The sequence below is a fragment of the Phyllobates terribilis genome, unplaced genomic scaffold (genome assembly GCF_046119375.1).
Source record: "Phyllobates terribilis strain yellow unplaced genomic scaffold, ASM4611937v1 Scaffold_3__8_contigs__length_932513732, whole genome shotgun sequence".
Lineage (NCBI taxonomy): Eukaryota > Metazoa > Chordata > Amphibia > Anura > Dendrobatidae > Phyllobates > Phyllobates terribilis.
This window is the reverse complement of record NW_027362763.1, coordinates 306,321,261-306,349,101: the sequence shown is the minus strand read 5'-3', so window position 1 is coordinate 306,349,101 and position 27,841 is coordinate 306,321,261. Positions and strand designations below refer to the sequence as shown.

At 42.6% G+C, this 27,841-nt stretch overlaps 1 protein-coding gene across 1 annotated transcript; it reads right to left on the bottom strand.

Annotated features, from left to right (window-relative positions):
- Positions 1-1,348: 1,348 nt before the first annotated feature.
- Positions 1,349-27,465, bottom strand: LOC141258080 (actin-like protein 6A). Its single transcript, XM_073673087.1, has 14 exons — positions 27,245-27,465; positions 23,466-23,542; positions 21,277-21,451; positions 19,003-19,103; positions 18,801-18,898; positions 17,574-17,668; positions 14,663-14,769; positions 14,187-14,276; positions 14,043-14,104; positions 13,615-13,729; positions 13,127-13,207; positions 12,349-12,444; positions 11,342-11,428; positions 1,349-1,848 (listed from the first exon to the last, which is right to left on the bottom strand). The coding sequence occupies exons 1-14, from the start codon at positions 27,267-27,269 to the stop codon at positions 1,768-1,770; spliced, it is 1,290 nt and encodes a 429-aa protein (XP_073529188.1). The 5' UTR covers positions 27,270-27,465; the 3' UTR covers positions 1,349-1,767.
- Between the last annotated feature and the right edge of the window lie 376 nt (positions 27,466-27,841).

The following is a 27,841-nucleotide window of genomic DNA, read 5'->3' as shown; positions in this document are numbered from 1 at the left end:
TGGAGACCTAATGTTCCATGTCTTCCCTAGTTGGTATAGCTTGTATGCGGGCTCATACTCCTGTTGAGAAAGGTCTTCTTGTATACTACCGTCTGACTGGCCAGGAGAGGAAGAGAGAGAGGGCCCCCTTCGGGAAAATTTAAAAAGTCAGATCTTCAGGTGGGGATAAATTCCAGGCAGCATGGTGATAAAGATGATTATGTAAATGATACCGGAGCCGAGAGAGCTTGGAACTGGAGTCCATCCTATCCACTGGAGCAACACTCCCTTTCAGGCGCAAGCTGCACGAGTCTCCTGTCTACCGGCTTCCAAAGTGGCAATTTGTCCTGTGTAGTACGTAGGTCGCCATGGATAATCTGAACCTCAACAGAATGCCAGTCCATCTCCGATAGTGGAGGCTGCCCTTTCCCTGCGGAAGAAGTACATCCATGCACTCACTCCCCCCGCCAGGTGCTGGAGAACGATGTATTTAGCATGTGCCCATAAGCGTTTTTGTAATTACCTTTAATAGTATGTATTGCCTGTGGGCGGCGCTATAGCTGGCTGCTCACAGGCATCACGTGACCCCCGGCTGCAGCCGGCTCTGACATCAGCTGATGTCACGTCAAATTCCAGATGCAGCCGGGTGTGACTCAGTGCTGCGTTCCACGGTGGATGCCAGGGTGTGGGTGGGGTTACCCCGCAGCACACCCAGCATCCACCGCGCGCTTTCCCTCTCCTCATTCATTGGGAAAGCGTGCAGTGAATGCTGTGTGTGACGCGTGGGGTAACCCCGCCAACAACCTAGCAGCCACCGCGGGGACCAAGTCACTGATGTCACGCCTCACTTGACGTGACATCAGTGGAAGAAAAAGCCGGCTGCCACCGGGGGTCAAGTAATGCCTGTGAGCGGCAAGCAATAGCGCCGCTCACAGGCAATAAAGACAACTAAAGGTAATTACAAAAACACTTATGGGCACGTGCTAAATACATTGGGGCAATTGAAAAAAGTACTGGACAACTTCTTTAAAGCGAGCCATGACATATTTGCTGATATTGAGCTCTTCTTCCTCTTCACCAGCATTGGCGGTAGTTTAGAAAGGCTGTCAGACTAGGGAGGCTGTAGAACAGGTCCAGGGATGTGAGCAGTGTAGCGTGCAACTACTCCTCCGGGCCACCGGGTCTTTCTGCCTACTCCACCGTTACCATACGGAGCCTCTCACCCCCTGACAAATTCCAGCAAGTGAAGGAAACTCATATTATGGTAATTCAGGCTTTATTCTATACAATATATCAGGAGCTCGGCTCTATTTTCTGAGATGCTTTCTGAGAGTCATTTTTGGTTGGAAACAGTAAAAAGAAACAGAAGTTATATGTATTTAGGCAGTAACTTTAATATTGAACCATTCATCAGTTTGCTCAACAAAAATGCTAAATATATTTAACAAAAAAAAAAAAAACTGCTGTAAAGTTACCTTAAATATAAAAAAATGCAGTGTCTAACAAATCATGTTTGTAGATCCTGATGCCTTTTCTGTATATCACATTGCCAGAAACTGCACTTACGAAGGAGTCTTGGTGAAAGGGAAATCTCCACGGGAGGATTATAAAATCGGTGGTTATTGCTTGGAAACAGATGCTGTGTGCAAATGCTCGCTACCCAGATTTCTATTGAGGAGTAGAACGTCTATAGGAGGCCGTTAGCTACAAAAGAAGTCCATTGGATTCCTGAGTGCGCTAAAGCTATTTCAGAAAAGGGCACAAGACGAGGCAGTGGCCTGAAAAGGACTAAGGGCATTTTCTTTCTACGCACTGTTTCCCTCCTTCTTCATATTCTTGTTTAGAAATCCACATCTGTTGGAATGTACCCTGCAAGAAAGACCATGTAGATTGAGAAGTCGTAAGGTCACATTATTTATATCAGCATTTAGTCTTCCCCATGCCCAAAAGTCCTCAAAAATGAAGAAGTTCATGTGGTACATGGCAGAACTAATTCTACGTTTCACATTCTGTACAGATATCGCTTTGCACATCACAATTAGGTGACGTGTTCGTGGACAAATCTAATTCCAGACCAATAACCTCTCTTTCACTTCAGAGCTGTTGGCCAAAAGATATTTTGTCTATCAATTGTAATGAAAAACATCTTTACAATATATCAAATCATCAATAGATATTCACAGGCCGTACGATGTAGAAATGCAATCATTAGTTATATAAGCTACTAAAGGTAAATAGGCCAACATTCCCCGGCCACGCTACTATAGGAAAGAAGTGGTGGACACAGCAAGTCATTATAGGTTACTTCGTAAAATGTTACCCGGGGCACGCGTGCATGTACTAAGAAGGGTCCAGTGCTCAGGCACCACTTATAATAAGAGAAAGATCATCTCTGAATGGCACAGGTCAGGAAGAAATGAGCGAGGTCGACTATTCAGCATAACCACAGACATGACTGTAATAGCAGTAATAATGCTGCCATTCATCTATAAAGGCCATTGTTGGTCTATGCATGTTCCGTTAAGTGGAGCTTGTTAAGCGCACAATAGAAACATGCCAGAAATGTGCTAGAAGTGAACAGAAGATAAGGGCTAAAAAGTATTGCTAACTGCACATTTTCCTAAAATTACTTTTCCACTCTGCTTGCACAGGTCCTTAAAATTATTGCTGCACCAATCTCTAGTCTCCTTCGCTATCCCCAAACTCCATCACCCACCAAATATTTAATCTTTCCTTACTACTGCCCCCCCCCCCCCCCCCACACTCCCTCAATGTGACCACATCTGCTGACCTGCTCCTATACCTCAGATCTCTCCTTTTAAAAACCGAAAACAAGCCATGCACTCTCTCCCACCTGCTCTCCCGTTCTCCGCTTCTCCTCACTGCTGGTGATCTATCTCCCAATCCTGTCCCTTCGTAGATAAACCTAACATTTTTCATTTCTATCACTACCCAGCAGCTGGGAATCTCTCCAACCAAAAACTCATTCACTTGACCCCCCCCCCCCACCGCTCCACCACCCCATCTCTCTGCAGCATTATGGAACGGCAGCTCCATTTGTACTAAGCACATTGTTATTCACAGCCTCTTTACTTTTCCCAATACATCCTTTTTCGGCCTCCCTGAAACAAGGCTAGAACCTTTTGACACAGACTCCACTGCTACATTGAATTATGGTGGCTTTCGCTTAACCCACACTCCTTGCCCTGATAATAAACAAGGTGGAGGAGTTGGCCTTCTCCTTTCTAACAACTGCACCTTTAACCCAATCCCACCTCTACCCTCCCTTATTTTGAAGTGCACTCTGTCCATATCCACTCTCCTTCCAAGTTCCAAAAGGCTGTCATATACAAACCTCCATCCCTGCCACCGTGTTTATCAACCACTTTCTCTCTATTGACATGTCCCCCATCATCCCCATTGACATCCACCAGTAAGCAGCTTCCAAGCTCATCACTCACTTCATTCTTTGGTCTCACAAAATGTTCTTCCACATCCACCCAAACAGATTGACACACACTAGACCTCATCTTTAGCTCCCTCAGTTCCATATCTAACCTCACCTCTCCCCCTATGACCTTCTACTCACTTTCTCATCACCATCCTCTTCACCTGCCCCCAGTCCAGCAGCTAACACACCGTCGCAGAAACCTTTAAACACCTAGAAATGCACAAACACTCTCCTACTGCTATCCACCATATCCTCACTCCACAACAAACAGTCATAAATTTCTATAATCCCACACTCGCATCAGCTATTGGCACAGTCACACCTCTCGTGCATAGAAGAGGGCGACAAATCAAGACAACCCTGGCACACCAACCTCACAAAAAAGCTTTGAAAAGTGTCAAGGGTTGTGAAGCAATAAAAGGCACTAACAGGAACACTTTACCACATTCAAATAAGCAATTTTCACATTCAAACCGGCCCCCGCATCTGCTCAACAGGACTATTTCACAAGGCTCATAACTTTGCCATCATACAGTGGGTATGGAAAGTATTCAGACCCCTTTAAATTTTTCACTCTCTTTGTTTCATTGCAGCCATTTGGTAAATTCTAAAAAAGTTAATTTTTTTTTCTCATTAATGTACACTCTGCACCCCATCTTGACTGAAAAAAAAAAAAAAACAAATGTAGAAATTTTTGCAAATTTATTAAAAAAGAAAAACTGAAATTACATGGTCATAAGTATTCAGACCCTTTGCCCACTCATATTTAAGTCACATGGTGTCCATTTCCTTGTAATCCTCCTTGAGATGGTTCTACTCCTTCTTTGGAGTCCAGCTGTGTTTAATTAAACTGATAGGACTTGATTTGGAAAGGCACACACCAGTCTATATAAGACCTCACAGCTCACAGTGCATGTCAGACCAAATGAGAATCATGAGCTCAAAGGAACGGCCCAAGGAGCTCAGAGACAGAATTGTGGCAAGGCACAGATCTGGCCAAGGTTACAAAAGAATTTCTGCATTACTCAAGGTTCCTAAGAGCACAGTGGCCTCCAAAATCCTTAAATGGAAGAAGTTTTGGACCACCAGAAGTCTTCCTAGACCTGGCTGTCCAGCCAAACTGAGCAATCGTGGGAGAAGAGCCTTGGTGAGAGAGGTAAAGAAGAACCCCAAATCACTGTGACTGAGCTCCAGAGATGCAGTAGGGAGATAGGAGAAAGTTCCACAAAGTCAACTATCACTGCAGCTCTCCAACAGTTGGGCCTTTATGGCAGAGTGGCCCGACGGAAGACTCTCCTCAGTGCAAGACATATGAAAGCCTGCATAGAGTTTGCTCAAAAACACATGAAGGACTCCCAGACTCTGAGAAATAAGATTCTCTGGTCTGGTGAGAAGATGATAGAACTTTTTGGTGATAATTCTAAGCGGTATGTGTGGAGAAAACCAGGCACTGCTCATCACCTGCCCAATACAATCCCAACAGTGAAACTCGGTGGTGGCAGCATCATGCTATGGGGGTGTTTTTCAGCTGCAGGGACAGGACGACTGGTTGCAAATGAAGGAAACATGAATGCGGCTAAGTACAGAGATATCCTGGATGAAAACCTCTTCCAGAGTGCTTTAGACCTCAGACTTGGCGGAAGGTTCACCTTCCAACAAGACAATGACCCTAAGCACACAGCTAAAATAACAAAGGAGTGGCTTCAAAACAACTCTGTGACCATGCTTGACTGGCCCAGACAGAGCCCTGACTTCAACCCAATTGAGCATCTCTGGAGAGACTTGAAAATGGCTGTCCACCAACATTCAACATCCAACCTGAGGGAACTGGAGAGGATCTGCAAGGAAGAATGGCAGAGGATCCCCAAATCCAGGTGTGAAAAAATTGTTGCATCATTCCCAAAAAGACTCATGGCTATACTAGCTCAAAAGGTTGCTTCTACTCAATACTAAGGGTCTGAATACTTATGACCATGTGATATTTCAGTGTGGTTTTTTTTTTAAGAAATTTGCAAAAATTTCTACATTTATGTTTTTTTTTTCAGTCAAGATGGGGTGCATAGTGTACTTTAATGAAAAAAAAAAGAGCTTTTTAGAATTTACCAAATGGTTGCAATGAAACAGTGTGAAAATTTTAAAGGGGTCTGAATACTTTCCGTACCCACTGTATAACTCAAAGATATTTAACACTTAGCTCCCTCCTCAGTTCATAATTGCACCCTACGACCTCCCTCAGTTCTTCAGACGACTTTGCCGCACATTTCAAAAAAATAAGATCGACCAAATCAGACAATTCTTTACTGTTCAATCACCACAACCCTTCACATAACAGACTAATAACCTTCATTCCCACCATGACTAAAGGAAAACTTACTCATTCTCTCCAAATCACACTTTACCAATTGTGCACTTAACCCTATCCCATCCCGCCCTAACCCATCTCTTAAACGTATTAACTTATGGTGTCTTCCCTTCTGCTTTCATACATAACAATCCTATCCTGAAGAAGCCATCTCTTGACCCAACCTCTACACACGTGGTCAAAATTGTTGGTACCCCTCGTTTAATGAAAGAAAAACCCACAATGGTCACAGAAATAACTTGAATCTGACAAAAGTAATAAATTAAAAATCTATGAAAATGAAAGTCAGTTATTGCTTTTCAACCCTGCTTCCACAGAATTTAAAAAAAAAAATTAAACTCATGAAATAGTCCTGGACAGAAATGATGGTTCTTCTTAACTTAATATTTTGTTGAACAACCTTTTGAGGCAATCACTGCAATCAAACGATTCCTGTAACTGTCAATGAGACTTCTGCACCTCTCGACAGGTATTTTGGCCCACTCCTCATGAGCAAACTGCTCCAGTTGTCTCGTGTTTGAAGGTTGCCTTTTCCAGACGGCATGTTTCTGCTCTTTCCAAAGATGCTCAAAAGGATTTAGGTCAGGGCTCACAGAAGGCCACTTCAGAATAGTCCAAGGTTTTCTGCTTAGCCATTCTTGGGTGTTTTTAGCTGTGTGTTTTGGGTCATTATCCTGTTGAAAGACCTGCGACTGAGACCAAGCTTTCTGACACTGGGCAGCACATTTCTCTCTAGAATCCCTTGATAGTCTTGCGATTTCATTATACCCTGCACAGATTCAAGACACCCTGAGCCAGATGCAGCAAAGTGGCCCCAGAACATAACAGAGCCTCCTCCATGTTTCACAGTAGGGACAGTGTTCTTTTCTTGATATGCTTCATTTTTCCGTCTGTGAACATAGAGCTGACATGCCTTGCCAAAAACTTCCATTTTTGTCTCATCTGTCCATAGGACATTCTCCCAGAAGCTTTGTGGCTTGTCAACATGTAGTTTGGCAAATCCCAGTCTGGCTTTTTTATGATTTTTTTTTCTACAATGGTGTTCTCCTTGGTCGTCTCCCATGAAGACCACTTTGGATCAAACAACGACGGATGGTACGATCTGACACTGATGTTCCTTGAGCTTGAAATTCACCTTTAATCTCTTTAGAAGTTATCCTGGGCTCTTTTGTTACCATTCGTATTATCAGTTTTTTTGATTTGTCATCAATTTTCCTCCTGCGGCCACATCCAGGGGAGGTTGGCTACAGTCCCATGGATCTTAAATTTCTGAATAATATGTGCAACTGTAGTCACAGGAACATCAAGCTGCTTGGAGATGGTCTTATAACCTTTACCTTTAACATGCTTGTCTATAATTTTCTTTCTAATCTCTTAAGACAACTCTTTCCTTTGCTTGCTCTGGTCCATGTTGAGTGTGGTACACACCATGTCACCAAACAGCACAGTGAGTATCTGTAGCCCTATATACAGGCCCACTGACTGATTACAAGATTGTAGACGCCTGTGATGTTAAATTGTGGACACAACTTGATTAAACATGTCCCTTTTGTCACATTATTTTCAGGGGTACCATCATTTCTGTCCAGGCATATTTCATTAGTTTAATTTTTTTTTAAATTCTGTGGAAGCAGGGTTGAAAAGCAATGACTGACTTTCATTTTCATAGATTTTTAATTTATTATTACTTTTGTCAGATTCAAGTTATTTCTGTGACCATTGTGGGTTTTTCTTTCATTAAACAAGGGGTACCAACAATTTTCACCACGTGTGTATGTCCATCTATCGCACAATATCGTTACTCCCATTTGCCTCCAAACTCCTTGAATAACACATCCACATTGAACTTTCCTCCCACCTCACTGACAACCTAAAATCCAGCTTCCGACACCAATAATCCACAAACTGCCCTAATTAATTTACTAACGATTTACTTACTGACAAAGCTAACAGGCAATACTCTGTACTCCTCCTCCTTGACCACTTCTTACTACTAGATACTCTCTTCTACTGGTATCAAAGATATTGCCTGGATCTCCTAATACTCAATCTGCACGTTTATCGTCTCCCACTCTCATATTACTTCCTCATGCCGCCCTCTCTGTCTGTGTCCCTCAAGGTTCTGTCCTGGTACCACTACTCTTTTCCATTTTTACCTCTGAACTGGGACAACTCAAAATCCCATAGCTTCCAGTAGAACTCAAATCTCACTCTCTGGTATTCTGGACAGCAGAGAGTTGACATCCAGGCCAGAGTGTCTATCAGCTATGCCCTCAGGCTTTCCAAAACTCAATGTGGACAAAACAAAACTAATCATCTTTTCTCCATCTCACTTTTCCCAGTACCACAAATCCACTGCCTTGGAGTATTCCTTGACTCCGCCCTATTCTTCAAAACACACATCCACGGCGTTACCACCTCCAAATCAAAAATATTTCCAGAATTAGTCTTTCATACATATCCAAACTAATCTCCAGATATCTTCCCACATGCAATCTCCAGTCCTCAAAAAACCTTCCTCTGTGTTTTTTTGGGTGTCTAATAACCGTGAAACATGCGGAGCAGGGACTCGAGCATGTCACTTGAGCACACGCTGTACATGGTGCATACCTGAGTACCCGATGCAAACTCAAGTAGCGAGCACTTGCGCTCAAGACTAATGACAACTTATTCAATATGATGACCTAATGTTAGCAAATTCTGTGTCGTACCTCTGGGTTCAAAATGTTCACTATACCCCTTAATAAAATCCTTGAGGGGTATAGTTTCCAAAATGGGGTCACTTGTGGGGGAGCTCCACTGTTTAGGCACATCAGGGGCTCTCCAAACGCGACATGGTGTCCGCTAACAAATTGAATGGAAAATCGGCTCAAATTGTTAGCGGACGCCATGTTGCGTTTGGAGAGCCCCTGCGTGCCTAAACATTGGAGCTCCCCCACAAGTGACCCCATTTTGGAAACTAGACCCCCCAAGGCACCTATCTAGATGCATAGTGAGCACTTGGAACCCCCAGGTGCTTCACAAATTGATTCGTAAAAATGGAAAAGTATTTTTTTTTTTTCGGCCGGCTTTTTTAACCCCTTAACCCCCGAGGGTGGTTGGCTCGTTAATGACCAGGCCAATTTTTACAATTCTGACCACTGTCATTTTATGAGGTAATTACTCTGGAACGCTTCAACGGATCCCCCTGATTCGGAGATTGTTTTTTCGTGACATATTGTACTTCATGATTGTGGAAAAATTTCTTCGATATCACTTGCGTTTATTTGTGAAAAAAACGGAAATTTGGCGAAAATTTTGCAATTTTCAAACTTTGAATTTTTATGCCCTTAAATCAGAGAGATATGTCACACAAAATAGTTAATAAATAACATTTCCCACATGTCTACTTTACATCAGCACAATTTTGGAACCAAAATTTTTTTTTGTTAGGGAGCTAAAAGGGTTAAAAGTTGACCAGCGATTTCTCATTTTTCCAACAAAATTTACAAAACCATTTTTTTTAGGGACCACATCACATTTGAAGTCACTTTGAGAGGTCTTTATGACAGAAAATACCCAAAAGTGACACCATTCTAAAAACTGCACCCCTCAAGGTGCTCAAAACCACATTCAATGAAATAATGAAAAAAAAAATAAATACGTGGGGCTTCGCTCTATTTTTGTGTCCAGCCAGGTACAACTAGGCAGCTGGGGGCTGGAATCTGCAGCGCAGGGAGAACCCAAGCTTTCTGGGCCCCCCCCCCGCTGCAAATTGCAGTCCGCAGCCACCCCGGAAAATGGCGCGTTTGTAGAAGCGCCATCTTCTGGCGCTGTACCCAACTCATCCAGGGCCCTGATGTGGTGGCTCACTGGGTAATAAAGGGGTTAGGGCCAGCTTGGCATTATCAGCTGGCCCTAAGCCCGAAATTCATGGGGTCACGCCAATATTAGACATGACCACCATGAATTTCTAGTAAAGTATTTTTTTTAACTTTCACTATGGGGTTAGTAATGGGGGTGTCTTATAGACGCCTCTCCATTACTAACCTGGGCTTGATGTCAGCTGGCATTATAAGTTGACATCAACCCCAGCCCTGTTACCCCACTGCCACCGCTACAGGGCAGTGGGAAGAGCGAGGCTAAGTGCCAGAATTGGCGCATCCTATGGATGCGCCATTTCTGGGGCGGCTGACAGCTGGTGTTTCTAGCCTGGGAGGGGGCCAATATTCATGGCACCCTTCCTGGGCTATTAATATCAGCCCCCAGCAGTCTGCCTAGCCTTTGCTAGCTATTAAAATAGGGGGGACCCCACGTCATTTTTTTTGGGGTCCCCCATTTTAATAGCTAGTAAATGCTAGGTATTCATCTGGGGGCTGATATTAGTAGCCTAGGAAGCTCCGTGGGTATTACCCCCTTCCCAGGCTTCAAACATCTGCCCCAGCCGTCTTCTTAACCTCCGCTAGAGACTAAAATTACGGGGAACCCCATGCCAATTTTTTTTTTAATAAATCCTTTATTTTAACACTAAATGACAAGTACAGTAACCAACACTGTCACTGTACTTATTATATATGTGACTGACATGTTTCTATCAATCTAATCTATGTGTGATGCTCTATTCTTTCTGTTATAAATTGTCGGGTACCGATGCTGAATTGCCGGCCGGCTTTTTTAAAGAGACGGTGCATGAAAACACTAATATTTTTTTAAATAAATCCTTTAACACTACATGACAAGTATAGTAACCAACACTGTCACTGTACTTCTTATATATGTGACTGACATGTTTCTTTCTATCTGATCTATGTGTGAAGTTCTATTCTTTCTGTTCTAAATTGTCGGGTACCGGTATATGCAGCTGATGAATTGCCGGCTTTTCATGTTTCACTGTGAGCACTGTTCCCATCGATTTGGGCAACCACTGTAATGCCACAACCACCATGGCTGTGGCATTAACGTCTTAAAAAAATATTAATTAATTCCTGCTATTCCATTTAATTGTAATGTAAGGGAGATAATGTAATGTCAGCGCTTGAGCAGGAGAATTCTCTCACGCTGGGATGGCATTCTGATGACAGGCTGGATCGCAGCTGAGCGCTGCCATCCAGCTTGTCATCCTTCAGAGACGCTGCAGAGCGCAGGCATTATGTGAACTTCTGATTCCAGTATTCGATATTGTAAAAGTATCGGAACTCCGATACTGAAATATCGGGTATCGACCGATATTCGCAGTATCGGAATGCTCCACACTACTCAACACATCTGACTGTCTCCCACTTTCAGAACCTTTAGACAGAACTTGAAAACAACTCCACACAAAAACATTCAGCTTGCAATCAAACTACTGTCACCTTACTATCATCAGAGCTGCTGTAACGCCCCCGACCTACTGTCTCCTTCCCCATTACCTGGAAGCCCGCAAGGGCAGAGTCCTCTCCCTCTCGCTCTCTTTACTTCTTTGTCACCATTTGTTCATTATAATTTTAGATTTGTATATAAACCTTTCTCACAAGTACAGCACCTAGGAATCAAAGGTGATTATAAAAAATTATTAATTGTTCACTTACCAGAGAGGCAAGGATAGAACCACCAATCCAAGAACTAAACCTTCGTTCTACTGTTGTGTTATTCGCAATCAGCTTTAACCTCATGCTCTGAAAAAGAAGAAAAAAATTAAGTTATAACAATATTCTTTCATCTTAAAGGCCTTTAAGGGCTGCCAAGCAGTGGAGACTTCGATGCATGTGATGGAATATTGTCCTACAAAACAAAACAAAAAAAAAAAAACACGGTTTTCTTAAAAGATATTTTTTCCTGCACCACTGCTTGAAGAAACTGTCTTCTAAAAACTGGCAGTAGGTTTGGGAGATGATTTTGAATCCACTTTCAACTAGCTCATTTTTAACCACTTCACGTCATGGTAATTTTCTGTTATTTTCCTCCCCTTCTTCCAAGAGCCTTCTGCAGACCCCTGACTGTAATGACAACCCATCACCACCCCCCGATCACATGACAGGGGTGACGATGGGAGGGATTTGTGATGTGCTTCCAGAGATTGACAGCGGGATTTAACTGTTTAACAGACATGTTAAAGGCACTGTTACCAGGCACATAACAGCTGATTAAATCAGGAAAAAGATGCAGGCTCAGCGCTGGAGCCCGCATCAAAGTCCAGGACACGACATATGACGCAAATATGTCGTGAAGGGGTTAATAATACCAGCCCATAGCATTACCCCACCTTGCTGGTGTCTGAGTCGAGGGGGAGGAATATGTGGCACTACGCAAGCATAGCGTATTAGACTGTGTGGGGGGGGGTAAACCACATGTAGTAGGTTTACACGGCTCTTATCCAGCAGCCAAAAATACTACTGACGTAGCTTGCACATCTGTTTGCTCAACTCTAAATATATGCAATGTTTTACAAAAATTGACAACATAAAAAAATACATATATTTATTTCCAAATACTAATAGTTAGACCTTTAAGGCATATTACATTCTTCCATAAAATTGCATTTGCCATCATACTCCCATTTGCAGTGAACCAGTCACTAAAAGGACAAAACACGTACCGGTGGGGTCTTCTGTGAGAGTTCTCGTGTCAACCTGTCCGTAAAGCCTTGTAACAAAGTATTCCCTCCAGCAACGATCACACTGCCATACAGTCCCTAAAACGAGAACAAATAAGTCAATAAAAGCAAACAACCACTGTCTACTTAACTATAGGTTTGTGGGACCCAAGAGATTGTGCCGTGTGAGCACTGGCAGAACGGTATTAGTATTCATATCCTGAGCTGGGATACATAAGGTTAGCCTTCACATAAGTCAAAGTATTAGGCTATGTTCACATGTGGTGTTTTTGCAGTGGTTTTTTATGCGGTTTTTATGCATATTTTCAGCTGTGTTTTACAGTAGCAGCAAAGTCTATGAGATTTCAGAAATCTCATGTACACACCTTGGTTTTTCTTTCCTGACTGTTTGGTCTAAGAGCGGCATTTTCGCAAAATACAGCATGTCACTTCTTTCAGCGTTTTTCACCCATAGAAAGCAATGGGTAGTGCAAAAACACTGCAGAAAACGCAGGTATTAGGTTTTGCAGCGTTTTTGGTGCCAAAACCTGATGAAGTTGAACTAGGTTATTTTTTTCTGCAATCAACGTTATCAGCATACACAAGAGACAAATGAACAGTGACAAAACCACAGTAAAAAAAAAACGCAGCAAAACCTGCTTTTTTGAAGTTTCTTCTTTACTGCCAAAAGAGAGGGTTTTGGCTGCGGGAAAAAATGCATCAAAAAAGCAACATGTGAACATAGCGTTAAGCTGACTAATAAGCCATTAGTAGCACTTACCGGTCTGATGTCAATGTCACACATCCCAACGCTTGTAGTTACTACATGACTGACCCCAAGCATAGTATTCCCGGACAAACCCTGGAGACAAAAATACAGCTTTAGTATATGTCACATGATCAATCCACTTTCATAGACAGTTGAAGGTAGAAATCTAATCATTGAATAAAAATGTTTAACCCCTTAACATTCCACAACATCTTATAACATGTCTGGGTGTTTGGAGCGGGCTCTGCTCCTGAGCCCCTTTTACACAGGACAGATGGCAGCTTTTCTATACAGCCAGCATCTGCCTTTAACAGTGGAGATCAGCAAAGGGATATTTTTATTACACTGAACAAAAAGTATACATTTGAGAAGATGCACAATTTTGGGGGACATAGCTGCAGTCATTTTAATTTCACATTTAACATGGAAACCACTAAATTTAGCAAGAAAAAAAAGCAACATAAAAGACAAATATTAAAAAAAAAAAAAAACACACTCACTTTAACATTTGAGGGATCAAACAATCCTTCAGGAATCTTCAGACGCTCAGCTCCAAAATCACAGTTGTAACCGTTTGGAAACTCGTAGTGAACAGTAGGCATCTGGGCTGCCACCCTGAAGAAATGTGACAGAATAGGTCTAATAAATGCTCTACACATTGCTATGGGCACATGGGAAAGGTTTCTGCTACAAAGAATCAGTAAAATCACTGCCTGTTGCGCTATAATATTTTGGAATGGATAAAATCTGCAGTGAAAATCCACAAGAGACATTGACATGATATGGATTAATAAAAAAAAATTCCACTGCAAGTCAATTTTCGCACAGAAAAGATCTGCAAGATATTGATAAAATCTCATCCACTAGTCTGCTACAGTAACCTGCTGTGGGTTTTCTCTGCACGCGTATGCAAACCTTGAAGACTTACTGCTCATCGTAAGTGGAATCCGACACTTGAAGAACGGACGCTTGAAAATCCTGTATTACAGACTGGTGAACAAAAGAAGGGAAGAATAAGTAATGCAAAAGGAAGATAAAAAGATATGTGCAACAAAAGTAACCTTGTACTTACACTACACATATAGTTGTGCCAAGAGCGAGTGACTTGAGGTAGCTTCTCTTTTCTCTTCCAATTAGCTGGAGCTCCCTCCCGTACGGCTTCCTGTAATGCCCAAACATGGGATCCCATCACAGAACAGTCATACCTTACACCTTTATTATATGTATTAATGAGGGATGAGCAGATCAGGGCACATTTAAACTTATGCCTTTGTTTCCTGGGAAAACCGATTTGCACAAAAGTTATTTTCTGCCAATGTAATGTCCTTTATTAGGATTTTGCAAGAAGGATTTTTATTTTTTTTTATCCAGGAAAGGCTATGAAAAAGTATAGAGGCCAACAGCTGCCACATTGCTGAATCTGGACAGAAGTGAATTACAAAAAAATAAAAATAATCCATATTTTGGCAATTTCAGATTTTTGTAAAGTTCAAAAATTCAATTCTACTCAAATTTATTCGCTCATCTTTAGTATTAAATATTTCTTACCTTTGAAGCAATCATATATGGAGGAATCAAGTCCACGCTCATTTCTTGAAATAACTCTCTACACTGCATAGTGATAAAGTCCCCAGCAAGAGGAGATTTTACAATACCTACAAAAACAAAGAATCAAAAGTTAAAAACAAGGTATTTGTCAAAGTCCATTTTGGAGGAGTCGTTCTCAAATGGACCGACTCCTAAAATAAAAATAGAAAATGTTAAAAAAAGTACATGATAAGCATAAGTGTCACAGCCCCAGGTGGGGATAGAACTGGGCAGACGCGTTACAGAAATCATTGCAATCATTTGATTTGGAGAGGATTTTTTTCCACTAATGTGAAGAAAATAGGCTTCTGCCTAAGGGATTTCTTACCCATCTCTGAATCAGCAGAATAGGCTGAAATGGACACACTTACATTTTTTTTTTAGGTTATAAAGTATGTAATTTGACAGTTCTCCAATCTGACAACTGCAACCAACAGAATATTATCTGGGAAAAGTGGTTTGAATTTGAAAGGCTGCGACTAGAAATCACAATGCCGACATAGCACTACTGTATTAAAGGGACTGTCAGCACAGAATGACTGTTCAAACCAAATACAGGCGCTCTGTGTATCATAGTGTGGCCAATAAATGTAAGGCTATGTGTCCACGTAGCAGATTTGATGCAGAGCGTTTTTGCCTCTCTCTGGCAGAAAAAACGCATGCAGATTTACATATGTTTTTTCTGCTAGAGAGAAGCGTTTTTTCAGCGTTTTTACATGCATTTTCGCATGCGTTTTTTCAAGCACTTTTCCAAGCGATTTTGAGCATCACGTGGAAAAGTGCTTGACAAGTTGATCACACAATATAAATTCATGCAACCGGCATGGATTTACAATGTGTGAACAACTTAGATGCTTTAAATGCTGCATCTATAGTAAAAAAAAAAAAAAAAGAATTAAAACGTTAAAAAAAAAACAAAAAAAAAAAAACCTGTATATTCACCTCTCCGGCGGCCCCCGGTCAGCTCCCGGCCGCGTCTTCTCTCTTCAGCGTCCCGCAGTGTACCGTCAGGACCTGCGGTGACGTCACGCGACCATCACCTGACCGCCGAAGTCAGCAGTCGCGTGACCATCAGGTGACTAAATGACGTCACCGCAGGTCCTCGCAGTACACTGCGGGACGCTGAAGAGAGAAGACGTGGCCGGGAGCAGACCGGAGGCCGCCGGAGAGGTGAATATACAGGTTTTGTTTGTTTTTAACTTTTTTATTTCTTTTTTTCACCGCGTGGTAGCCGGGATGAAGAGGAGATGTAGTCTCCTCTTCATCCCAGGTACCACACGCACCACGATTACGCTGCAGCGTAATCGCGGTAGAATTGGTCATGCTGCGTTTTGCTAACCAATGCGAATTTGGCGCGCAAATTAGCGCATCATGTGCACAGCACATCCGAATTCACATTGCTTTGCATTGCATGGCTTAAATAAGCCGCAAAAACGCTACGTGGGCACATAGCCTTAGTGTGCCTTCCCACCAGTTTTATTCCCCTCTAACCTCTTCCCTATAATCCTCTTCCTTGATTGACAGCTCTGGATTCATAGAACCAGAAAAGGGTGGATATAGAAGGAAACCAAGCAGGTGGGAAGGTGTATATAAATGTTTGTCCATGCTATGGTGCACCGAGCGCCTGTACTTGGTTTGAACAGTCATTCTGTGCTGACATTCCCTTAAAATGCAGTATTTCATAAAGTGTGTTAAAATATGTGAAAAAAATTATATATATGTACAAATGTTTAGTAATGTTATAATATAAATAATTTAGCTACTATTATTTTATTTAACTGTTCTTTTCTGACAATGTATTACATGCCTTTCTTTTCTCTCAGGGGGGAGGCGAGGTGGGGGGGGGTCTCCCTTACAGTCACCAGATTTCCTGTATGACAAACCAATATGGACTGTACAAAATGCCTTTCCCACATGATTGTGTTTGGGGTAGTGAATGTGGGAGAGGAGGAGACAGAAAATACTATCATCAATACTGATGATTATTAGACAGCTACAGTAACAGTTACGCCCCATATACACTTTAGATAGTTGTTGGCAGAATGATGGTTGGGCCAATCGTTCTGCCGGCAGCGATCTCACCTGACTCCCATACACAGGACTGCTCGCTCTGCCTAGCACTTCTGTGTTATCTCTAGGAGAGGACTGCTGCTAGACATCTCTGATGTCGTCTTGTTTCAGGGAGAACAAAGATTGGCAGTCTAAAATCAGACATGCTGGATCCTTATCTCCTTCGATATCATCTTTTACAGGCCCCTGTACACAGACTATCTGCCGAAACAGTCTATATCAGCTGGCATTAGTCTAATGTGTGTGTGGCGAGCTGGAGGGGGGTTTTGAGAGCTTCAGGCTGGGTTCAAACAGGTGTACTGCACAGTCTGACCATGGGTGTCCCGAACCAAACTTACAACCCAATATATGTCTATGAGGCTTTAAGTTCAAGTTGGGAGACCCACAGTCAGTCTGGGCATTATACTCCCATGTAAGAACCGTGAAATACACTCATATGAACCCGAACTTGAAATGTAAAACATCATAGTTCAGCCTACTTCACTGTATATTAATAATTTTCTATTCTTTCTTTTAGAAGAATATAGAGGGAAGAATAATCACACAGTTGCCACAGCAGGTAGAAAAGATACATGGTTTAGCTGCCCATGTCATGTTGTACCGGGGATATGTAGAGCCCAGAGGGGGAAAAAACTAATTTCTGAAGTTCAAGGTGGAGTCTGGAACAGATCACCTGTCTAGTTTTTCTTCAGAGGGACAAGAAAGAAAGAGCCAGAGTGCTTATTTAAATCACATCATTCCAATGGAGAATATGTGGTAGTCTCTTGTGTATGAGGCTTTGCTATTATGGAGGTTGTTTTACCTTGTTGAAGTACATATCCATCATGTACTGGAATGGCTGTAGTGTGTGTGGAACCACTATCCAAAATCAGACCCGTAGATCGACCATTAGCAAAGCTAATCCAAGGAGTGAAGGAATCATTTAACTCTCAGAAAGAAGTCTACAAAGGGGGTGTTCTGTATTCAGTTAAAAGTTTGTAATCACTGCATGAATTAATGGTCATAAAATTTTATTATATAACATTTTAACTCTTTACCATTTTCAAGATATTAGTTTGTGGTCAGTGATGGAATGCGCTGTTTTTCAATAAGTAACTAAACCCTTACAAATAAAAAAAAATGTAGATTTATTTTTCGTCTCTTTGAATTCCCTTCAGATTGGTGGGGAACTGGGTTCTGAGAACCCCACCAATCACTCTAAAGATCTCTGAGGAGCGCCCGCCCAGCTCCTGGACCCGTCAGGAGCACCCGCCCAGCTCCTGGACCCGTCAGGAGCGCCCGCCCAGCTCCTGGACCCGTCAGGAGCGCCCGCCCAGCTCCTGGACCCGTCAGGAGCGCCCGCCCAGCTCCTGGACCCGTCAGGAGCGCCCGCCCAGCTCCTGGACCCGTCAGGAGCGCCCGCCCAGCTCCTGGACCCGTCAGGAGCGCCCGCCCAGCTCCTGGACCCGTCAGGAGCGCCCGCCCAGCTCCTGGACCCGTCAGGAGCGCCCGCCCAGCTCCTGGACCCGTCAGGAGCGCCCGCCCAGCTCCTGGACCCGTCAGGAGCGCCCGCCCAGCTCCTGGACCCGTCAGGAGCGCCCGCCCAGCTCCTGGACCGTCAGGAGAGCGCGCCCAGCTCCTGAACCGTCAGGAGAGCGCGCCCAGCTCCTGAACCGTCAGGAGAGCGCGCCCAGCGCAGAGTACAGATTCAATAGAAAGTATATGATTTTCTATTAACTGAACATGTAATTTCTCTTACTAATGGAAACCACAACTTAGAGCAGAGCACACGTTAATATGCAGCAATCCACTTTAAAACTCAACTGGCTGACTTTGTAGCAGAGTAATATGATGTACCCTTAGATAATAGGTATAAAATCACTTCATCTTTGCATATTTTATATTCGTATTTTAAAGTCAAAGTCAGCATGAGGTCCAAAGAATAATTCTCTTGCGAATCTCTACTTCTGGGTTTGGCTTAAAAATACTGATGCAAAATACATAAGTGTAAATGAGGACCATCTTGTAGTGGTATAACTAAAAAGGATACGCGGTGAGAACTGCAGTTTTGCAGAGGAAAAATGCTGGAATATTATAGTGCTCAAACATCAGTTCTGTTAATTTTTCTCTCTTCGCTCTCGTATTCCACTGAAAAGGAAAGCAACAAGAGTAATACATTATAAGGCCACACATTAAAGTCCTCCATGAATGTTTCCTTTGCAAACTTATAAATAAAGAATAATGGTACTTACAGCAGCCTCAGACATCAGAACCGGATGCAAGCTTGCTTCTGACTTGATGTGCATTTTGTAAGTGTGATCTAATATGGCTTGAAAGCTGTCCCAATCTTCAACTATTAAAGCAGCAAAAATTATATTATATTACCAACAAAAATCAACCATTCACGATTCTTTAGAACGCACTTCAAAATTACAAAATAATTAAAAAGAGGCATAAATCATATGGATGGATTGTAACTCTAATTAGCTATGTAGTTGGATGTAGTTTTTTTAAGAAGCAATGTAAAACCTAGGAAGTTCCAAATGTTAGATCCAGAATACAGGCAGGTACCATACACTGTCTCGAGGTGAACTAGGCAACGTTTACACAAGGTTTCTTTTTCCAGGTAGATTTTGAAAAGGTCTGCTCCAAAAACTGCCTGAAAAATCCCTCAGAAACCCCTCCAAAGAATCTTCATATTCATTTTTATGTAAAAACATCATGCCGTTCATATGTTCAGGCCATGCAGTTAAAAGTATTTAGCTGACAATTCATCATGCGCTTTCTGGTGGAAGATACGTCATACTTTACAATAGAAATTAATGCGGATAAAGAACAAGAAAAAGATCAGAAGACACCTTGGCATCCTTATGAGAATTTTTGTGAGCGCTTCTGCCAAAGGGGAAAAAGAAAAAAACAACTTGTATTTTACTCATTTCTTGTCAGTAGGATCAAACCTCCTAAGCCATCTGTATGAGAATGTAGGTCATAGGAAGATGCATTAAATGATACCTTGATATCTGCGATCAGATTCTGTTATATGTAAATGAGGTGTTCCAGGCTATGGGCCACACACTGATCTGCAGGAGAATCTGCCTCCAGAGGTGATTTTATGTGAAAAGGAAATGACCAGTGTGAGACATGTAGATCAGGAGAGCAGACGGTCAGTCATTACATGTCTCACCCTGGTAACACTCCATTAATTTAAAATAAGCTCTGGCGGCAGATTGTCAGGGAGATCTCTGTTCAGTTCATAGATGTTAACAGCTCACTTACATAATAAAAACATGGATTTCTCTGGAACAAGACTTCAGATGGCAGATATCAAGGTATCATGTTATTTAGCTTCCTATGACCCACGTGCCCATATAGACTGCTTAGGAGGGTTCATCCTACTGACAGATTCCCTTTAAATGCACTTCAAAAGGAACAAACAGCTACAGCTTCAGGAATTACCCAGAAAAAATGCGCAAAAAAAACTCAAGGAGAAAAGAAAAAAAAACCTGAGATTTTTCTTAAAACCTGAGATTTTAAGAAAATCTCATCCTGATCTGCGGTTAAGTTAGCTGGCAAGTATTGCATGGAGGGGAACACTGGACCACGCACCGGGACTGTGGAGTCAGTAAGCCAAACCTCCGACTCCTCAGCCCTGCCTCACTACTGAACATTTAGACAAAGTCATTGGCAAAGTACAGAAGGGGATATATGGTTCACTGAGGCTATTAACTTCAGTGAGTTGAAACCTAGAAGTTTGCTCCAGCACACTATGTGTCTAGGGGTTAACCTGCCATTTTTAATGGGCTAGGATTTTATGTGAACAGCTGTAGAGCAGGCGGGAGGCTGTTCACCACATCTCCACTACAGGGTGTGGCCTGGGCTATAAATAGCCGGCCTTTTGAATCATTCAGTGTTCAGTAGGGCTGGAAAGAGGAACTCCAGAGCTGTGTGTCCTGCCAAGGAAAAGCTGAACCGTTTGTTTGCTAAACTCTGAGCGGGTGGATACCAGCTACCACAAGGACTGTGCTTTGTACTACCCCTTAGCTTTGTTCTCCTGTTTTTGCCGAAAGGGCAGTGTTTATTTTTACTTCACCACGGTTTATACTGCCTGTATAATAAACCTGGGAAGAATTTAAAGAGACAGTGTTCCCATGCCTACCTCAGTGTGCTGTCGAGTGAGCCGGTCTACCGGTCAACTATAAAACTATAAGCAGAGATCCTTAGATCAGGAACAGAACAGACATTTATAGGACATTTCAGAACTTTCCCAAATTCTTATGAAAACATTTACAGCACATCCAGCATTGTACTAATGAACCAAATTTATTATATATTTTAAAAGTCTGTCCATTTTATACCGACTCCACCAAAATGGGCATAGACTCTGACTTCATCGGTCAATCAAAATTTGTTTAGTATTTATTTACAGTATAGTATTTAATTATAGTATAGGATGGCTAAGCTTGACCAGAACATGATGAAATTGAGTCCAATAACAGTTTTCAATTAGTGCAGTCAAGGGATCTTACTCATTCCGTTTTTGAGCGGTGAGAAAGCCTCCATGTTCTCCCGTGGTACCCTGAGTGAGTTGGTATCTATGTAGTATGTAGGCCCTCTGGCTTTACTTTGATCACCATCTGTCTCCATCGGAGTGCTTCCATCTTCCCTGTCCAGTACTACACCAATTGTTGTAGGAAAATCTACCTGTAAAAATGAATACAAATAAAACAAATTGAAAACTACTTATTTCTGTTTTTATAAATTACAATTATTTATTGTTTCTATGAAAATGTAAACTTTACAATGTTTGTTGCATTAAAGTGTACCTCCACCCCCTTCTGATCAAACATTGATGAGACGCTATTGCATATCAGGCAGTAGTGTAATTGTGTTGTATCTACAGTATTTTGCAATGATTCCTATTAATTAGAATAGGACCGCTGATCATTCCCCAAAAATAAATGTTCTAGATGTGCAGATATAATACACAGCAGAGGACAGTAATAGGCAGTGGGATTTCCTCCAAATCAGTCCTTACTACATCAATCTGATCACTTCTGGCACTGGAGTACTGCTATATGTGCACGAGGTCCTCTCAATCCTTGCAATATACAGTATATTACAGCCCATAGGCAGTTTACACTGCAATAACAGAATGTGCTAAAAATACTTCATATTCACGCCATACATTTAGTAAAATGGCAATAAATACAAGATATACGTCCCACTGTATTGAGCTCAATTTTCTTGCCTTGTAGTCGCTGATGTTTTCATGCCAACAGTTCATGAATTTGGTGCGAAAATCAAAAATGCTCTTTACTTTGGTTTTTTACTAGTTTGTTGCCACTTTTTAGTTAAAGTCACAATCAATTAAAAAAGTAATATCTCTGCCAAATTGAAAATTCTGTCACAAACATAACTCCAGGCAGGGAAAAATACACAAAAAATTGCGACATTTTAAAAAAAGTTACACTTAATGAACCAGTCTAAAAACATTTGGATAAGCAATGGGGGGGGGGGGATAACTTAAAAGAGAAAGACAACTTAAAAGAATGGTGCAAAACTTATAAAGAAAAAGGCACAAATACTAAAACAACAATAATAATAATAAAAAACATTAATTAACATAGTAACTAGTGATGAGCGAGCATGCTCATTTAACACTTTCTCGGGTGCTTTCCGAGTACCTTCGGCGTGCTCGTATATTAGGTTTGAGTCCCTGCGTCTGCATGATTTATGACTGTTAGACAGCCTGACACAAGCAGAGATTGCCAGTTTGTTAGGGAATCCTTACATGTGTTGAGGCTGACTAGCAACCATAAATCATACAGCTGCAGGGACTCGAACTTAATATACGAGCATGCCGAAGATACTCGGAAAGCACCCGAGTGTACTCGGCGAAAGGGTTAAATGCGCACGCTCCCTCATCACTAATAGTAATGTAGGTTGAATAAAGACCTAGCTCCATCAAGTTCGACAGTTATTCCAGAAAAGTGGAAAACCAACAATGATGAATCAGGGACACAGTAGCCATATATTCACCAAGCTCGGGGGTGGGGAGACTCATTTGCCAGGGCTGCAGCGAAGGTTCACAACGTGCAAGACGCTGCTCAGAATGGAGCTAGCACTGACAAACACAGATGGATATTTTGGGGGGACAACTCTCTTCTTCACAACAAGGCATCTCAGACATTGTGAACTTTGGCTGAAACCTTGGTAAATGAACACACACAAACTGGCATCTTTCATGCCAGCGTGCACAAACGGATTTCCCGAATGGTATTTGATAAAATGGCTCCTGGGGCGATGCATGCAAAGAATGAGATTTCAGCTCAAGGATATTTTTTTTTTCAGAGATGTCATGGAGATATAAAAGAGGACATTGAGTTGAGATCTCAATCTGTCCGTGTGCTGCCCCCAGAGCCAATTTACTGTTGACCACTCGGGAAATCAGGCTGTGCACACGCCGTCTGTGGTAATGATGGCGCCATCGCAAAAAAGCAGTGACCTGTATTCATACAGTGATTGGTGAGAGTGCCAAGACTACATCCCTCACTGGTCTGAGATTGATGGCCTACAACAAGGCTAGACCATCAATATCAGAGTCTTTGAAAACCCCTTTAACCAAATAAGCCAACAGTATACATACATACATACATACATACATAAAGCACTTGATTTGCCCAAAGATGCCAGTATAAAACCACCAGTTGCTCACCTTAGGGCAGTCCTCTCCTGCATAGCCAGCACGTACCGAAAAGGAGCCAATATCAAAGACCAATGCTCCCACCTCATCTACAAGAGTAAAAAAATAAATTTTTGTTAAAATGAAAGCAAACAAATGTATAAAGGTTTAAACATATCAACTGTCAACATTAGACAAGTCTAAGTACAAAACTTATCCAAGCCTACATTGCCAAGACCTTTATTAAACGGTCTGTGACTTTCCCCAAAAAATCTGAAAAGGCTGGAAATGTGATTGAATTATGAAAAAAAAAGTATAGTCAAAGAGCTGTAACCATGTTGCCTCAATTTAGGGGGCTCCTGTGGTCTCTGACAGTACAGGAATCACATTTTCACCTGAAAGTCGATTGGCTACCCAGTCATTGGATGGGCCTCAGAAGAGGTCTCAAGTACCCCGAGAACTGCAGCCAGGTGCTAAAAGAATGGGACATCATCACTTCCTGTCTTGGAGCAATAGGGGTCAAAGACTTGATTCATCAAGACTAGCATTGCTTAGGTTAGTCTTCATGAGGAGATGGGCTAAAGTCAGACGATTCCAGCTCATGAAGAGGAGTACGCCTATTTAGGAAATCGGGAGCACCAGACGTGTGTTCAACCTGTTTGCATCTCACCTCACCTCACCAGAGTTGAATAAAAAGATTTGCAGGACTCTGGTCAAGTTGTCACCTTAATGTCCCAAACTTCCTAATTAATGGCACCCCCTGCTTTTTTTTGTTTTAAATTAGTAGGCCAGGCAGATTATTTTACGCAACTCTATCTTACACATAATGGAACTTCTATAGAAGAGCAGGTGTCCTCTCGTGTACCCTGGATTTCACATGAAGGAGCCATAACGAGATTTTATCAAATTCCATAAGGAAAATATAAACAGTTGTTTCATTTGAAGCTGCTTGTACAGTCTCTCTCCTAAGGGAAAATATTGGTGTCCAGTCTTTGCCAAAAGTTGAGACTGACACAAATTTTGGTTTTCACAAACTTTTGCTGCTTCAGTGTTTTTTAGATCTTTTAGTTTGACGTTTCTGTGGTTTCTGAAGTACAATTATCAGCATTTCATAAGTATTTACACTTTTGAGAAATACATCACGTTTATGCCAAAACTCATTATTTACAGTGTTGACCCTTATTCATCAAGACTTCAGCATTTCGCCCTGGCAGCTGGATATCAGCTACTGGGCCAAATCCTGAATGATGACAGCCCTTCCTTGCCTAATTAGTGCTTGGAATATATCACAACCTTTCTGTATTTTTCTTTATCTGCCCAATTTTTGAGAACTGACCACAGGTTCTTAATAAGAATGACATCTGAGAGTTTCTTGGCCATGGACCCAAAAAGTCAATATTTTGGTCACCAAACCACTTCGTTATCTCTCTTGTGACATGGTCTCCATCATGCTGAAAAAAAGCATTGTTCATCACCACATTGTTCTTGGATCGTTAAGAGAAGTTATTTTGGAGGATGTTTAGTGGAAGTGTTCTTAGGTAAAATTTAAAATGAAAAGCTCCCACACATGAATAGGCTCATTCTTCTAGATGTTAAAAACGGTCTGAAGGGGGCTTCATCAGAGAAAATGACTTTACCAGTCCTCTGCAGTCCAATCCCCGTACTTCCAGCTGAATTCAAGTCTGCTGGATACTTTTCTTAGATAGAAGTTGCTTCTTTGCTGTCCTTCTTGACACCACGCCAACCTTCAAAAGCGTTCTCACTGTGCATGCAGATGTACTCACATTTGCCTGATGGCATTTGTGAGCAAGCTCTGCACCGACGTTTGGCCAATCCCATAGCAGAATCCTCTTTAGGAGACAATCCTGGTACTTGCAGGACTTTCTTGGATGCCCTGAAGCCTTCTTCACAGCAATTGAACCTCTCTTTTTGAAGTTCTTGATGATCTGAAAAATGGTTGGTTTGGGGACAATCTGGGAAGTAGTAAAGTCCTTGCCTGTACAGCCCTTTTGATGCAAAGGAATAATGACTGCATGTGATTCCTTAAAAGGTAACCACAGTTAACAATTGCAGACAATGATTATCAATGATTGATTTTACGTTACAAGGCCGTGCACACGTCCGATATTTACCTTGGACAGTCTGTTCGAGGGTGAAAAAAAATTGCTGCATGTCAGAGTTAGATTCGATCCTCGGATTGCACTCGGCCATGCTAGTCAATGAGTGAGTGGAAAACATTGGACTGAACATGAATGACATTGAGTGCAGCCTGATTTTGCAGACTGACAGAATGGAGAATTTTTTTCATCTATCCTCTACACTCTGATCACACACTCTAGGATGAGAGAATACACGCTCATCTGCACTTGCCCTGAATATCACTGATTGCTGTGGAAACATTTCTTACATTCCCTTAAAGGGTTAGTCCGATACCCAAAAGTAAATTTCAATCAATAAATCTTTAAAAACTAATAACTTTCGTAATAAGTCATGGTAAAATCCCCCCCCCCCACACTCACTCCGTACTGCAGCTTAGGGTTCTGTTTATTTCACCCACTTCCTATGACAATTAGTTTGAGAATCTCCAGTGCATGACGGGAAACTCAAATGAATGGTCATCTGCTGGCTGACACTGCTGTCACTCCCTTTACTGCACTGAAAAATAGTCATGAAGGGAGGGGGGAGCTGGGACATCCTGACACTCCACTTGCCTCGTTTGCCACCCTGAAACGAAGTGCCATCAGCAGGCGGTAACGCATTTGTTCTTTTGGCCCATGAAAAGAGAGGTCATCACGGACATACATTGCATAGGCTGTGCTGTGCATTTTCTACTGTGTACACGTTGCAAGTGCACAGAAGTGGGAATGCAGAGGGAAGTAATGGGGGCTATGATGACGTCTCGTTTCATGGGTCAAGAGAACAAATGCGTTACCGCCCCCGATTACGCTTCGTGGAGTGACAGCAGTGTCAACCAGCAGATGACAAAGAGTTTCCCATCATGCACTGGGATTCTCAAACGAATCGTCATAGGAAGGGGTAATATAGACAGAACCCTAAGCTGCAGTACAGAGTGAATGGTGGGAATTTTACCAGGACTTGAATTACAAAAGTTATTAGTTTTTAAAGATTTATTAATTTAAATTTACTTTTGGGCATCGGACTAACCCTTTAACTTCTGTTCTGCAGCAGGACGGCTCTTATCAATAAATCTGCCGTGATCACACCCAGCTGACATGTTTCTTCTTAGGGGCCATCAGTCTGTATAGCCCGGATATACACCAGGACGTCTCCGGTCACTGACTCCAGGAGACCATAAACTGAGACCTGGAGACATTGATGCTGCTCACACCCAGGCACATCGGGGGTGAGAGATCCTGTGCCCAAACCCCCAAACTAGAGACCGGGCGTGTTCGTGTCAATAAGCTACCAGGTACCTGCAGCACCTCTTTACACTTACAGATACAGCATCAGGTGACGTGTCCATGACAACCAGTGTGTGAATTAGGCTGTGGCCAGCAATCACACCAGGTCTGTGCCCATCTCTGTGCACGTGATGCTGCAGCTCGGAGAAATATACGTATCCACACTCCCTCTGACGTCACTGGTTCTGTATACTCTGCAGGACACCATCCTGGATCCCCTGACTACAGCGGGCACTGCTGTGCTGCACACCACCCAATACCCTACACGGACCGGCCGCCGCCCCGGTCACACCCTGCGGTACCGTACACACAAACGTGTCATTTGCATGCAGCGGTTCCAGTTAATACGGCTTCCTTCACTTGCGCCATATCTGCACGGCCCTCACATACCTCCGCCGTACACTCCTCCGCTCATCTCCAGCTTTGCACAATTGCACCACGGTACCGATTTACACAACTGAGGGCTGGAGCCGGGAGAAACACGCTGCGCGCCAACAATGGAGCACTCTCGCCGCACGGTAAACACGTCACCGCCGGTATGGACGAATCGAATGCGAGGTGCGAGGACGCATGGAGGCCCCGCCTACCAACTGCATAAAGGCCCCGCCTACCAACTGCACTGAGGCCCCGCCTACCAACTGCACGGAGGCCTGGCAAGAGCAGAAAGCAGTTGATCGAGCGTTCTGAAAACTGCGCATGTGCGAGGGGCTTCCATATTGGTACTCACTAATAAATATTCATTTTTGTAGGGCAGGGCCGAGAATTCTGTGGTGAATTCTACGTGGGGTGTACCAAGATGGCGGTGCGCAGACTTCCGCTATGGAATGGAAAAAGGCAGCGCTAGGAAATGGCAGACTAAATGTGTAGTTAGTGCCGTGTCCTGTGTAGCTGATTGGCTTCAGAGAGGGCCTTGTTCACCCCTTTATGGAAACGTATCAGTAGTCAGTATACTAGTAACGTGACTATATGTGGGACAAACATTGTACC

Excerpts from the sequence above, each read along its gene's own strand:
- LOC141258080 (XM_073673087.1), bottom strand. The coding sequence starts at position 27,269 with ATGAGCGGAGGAGTGTACGGCGGAG. Across the intron at positions 13,730-14,042 it reads GATTCCACTTACGATGAGCA|GGTGGCAGCCCAGATGCCTA; the intron begins GTAAGTCTTCAA and ends ACATTTCTTCAG. Across the intron at positions 11,429-12,348 it reads TCTCACAGAAGACCCCACCG|AGCATGAGGTTAAAGCTGAT; the intron begins GTACGTGTTTTG and ends CTTCTTTTTCAG.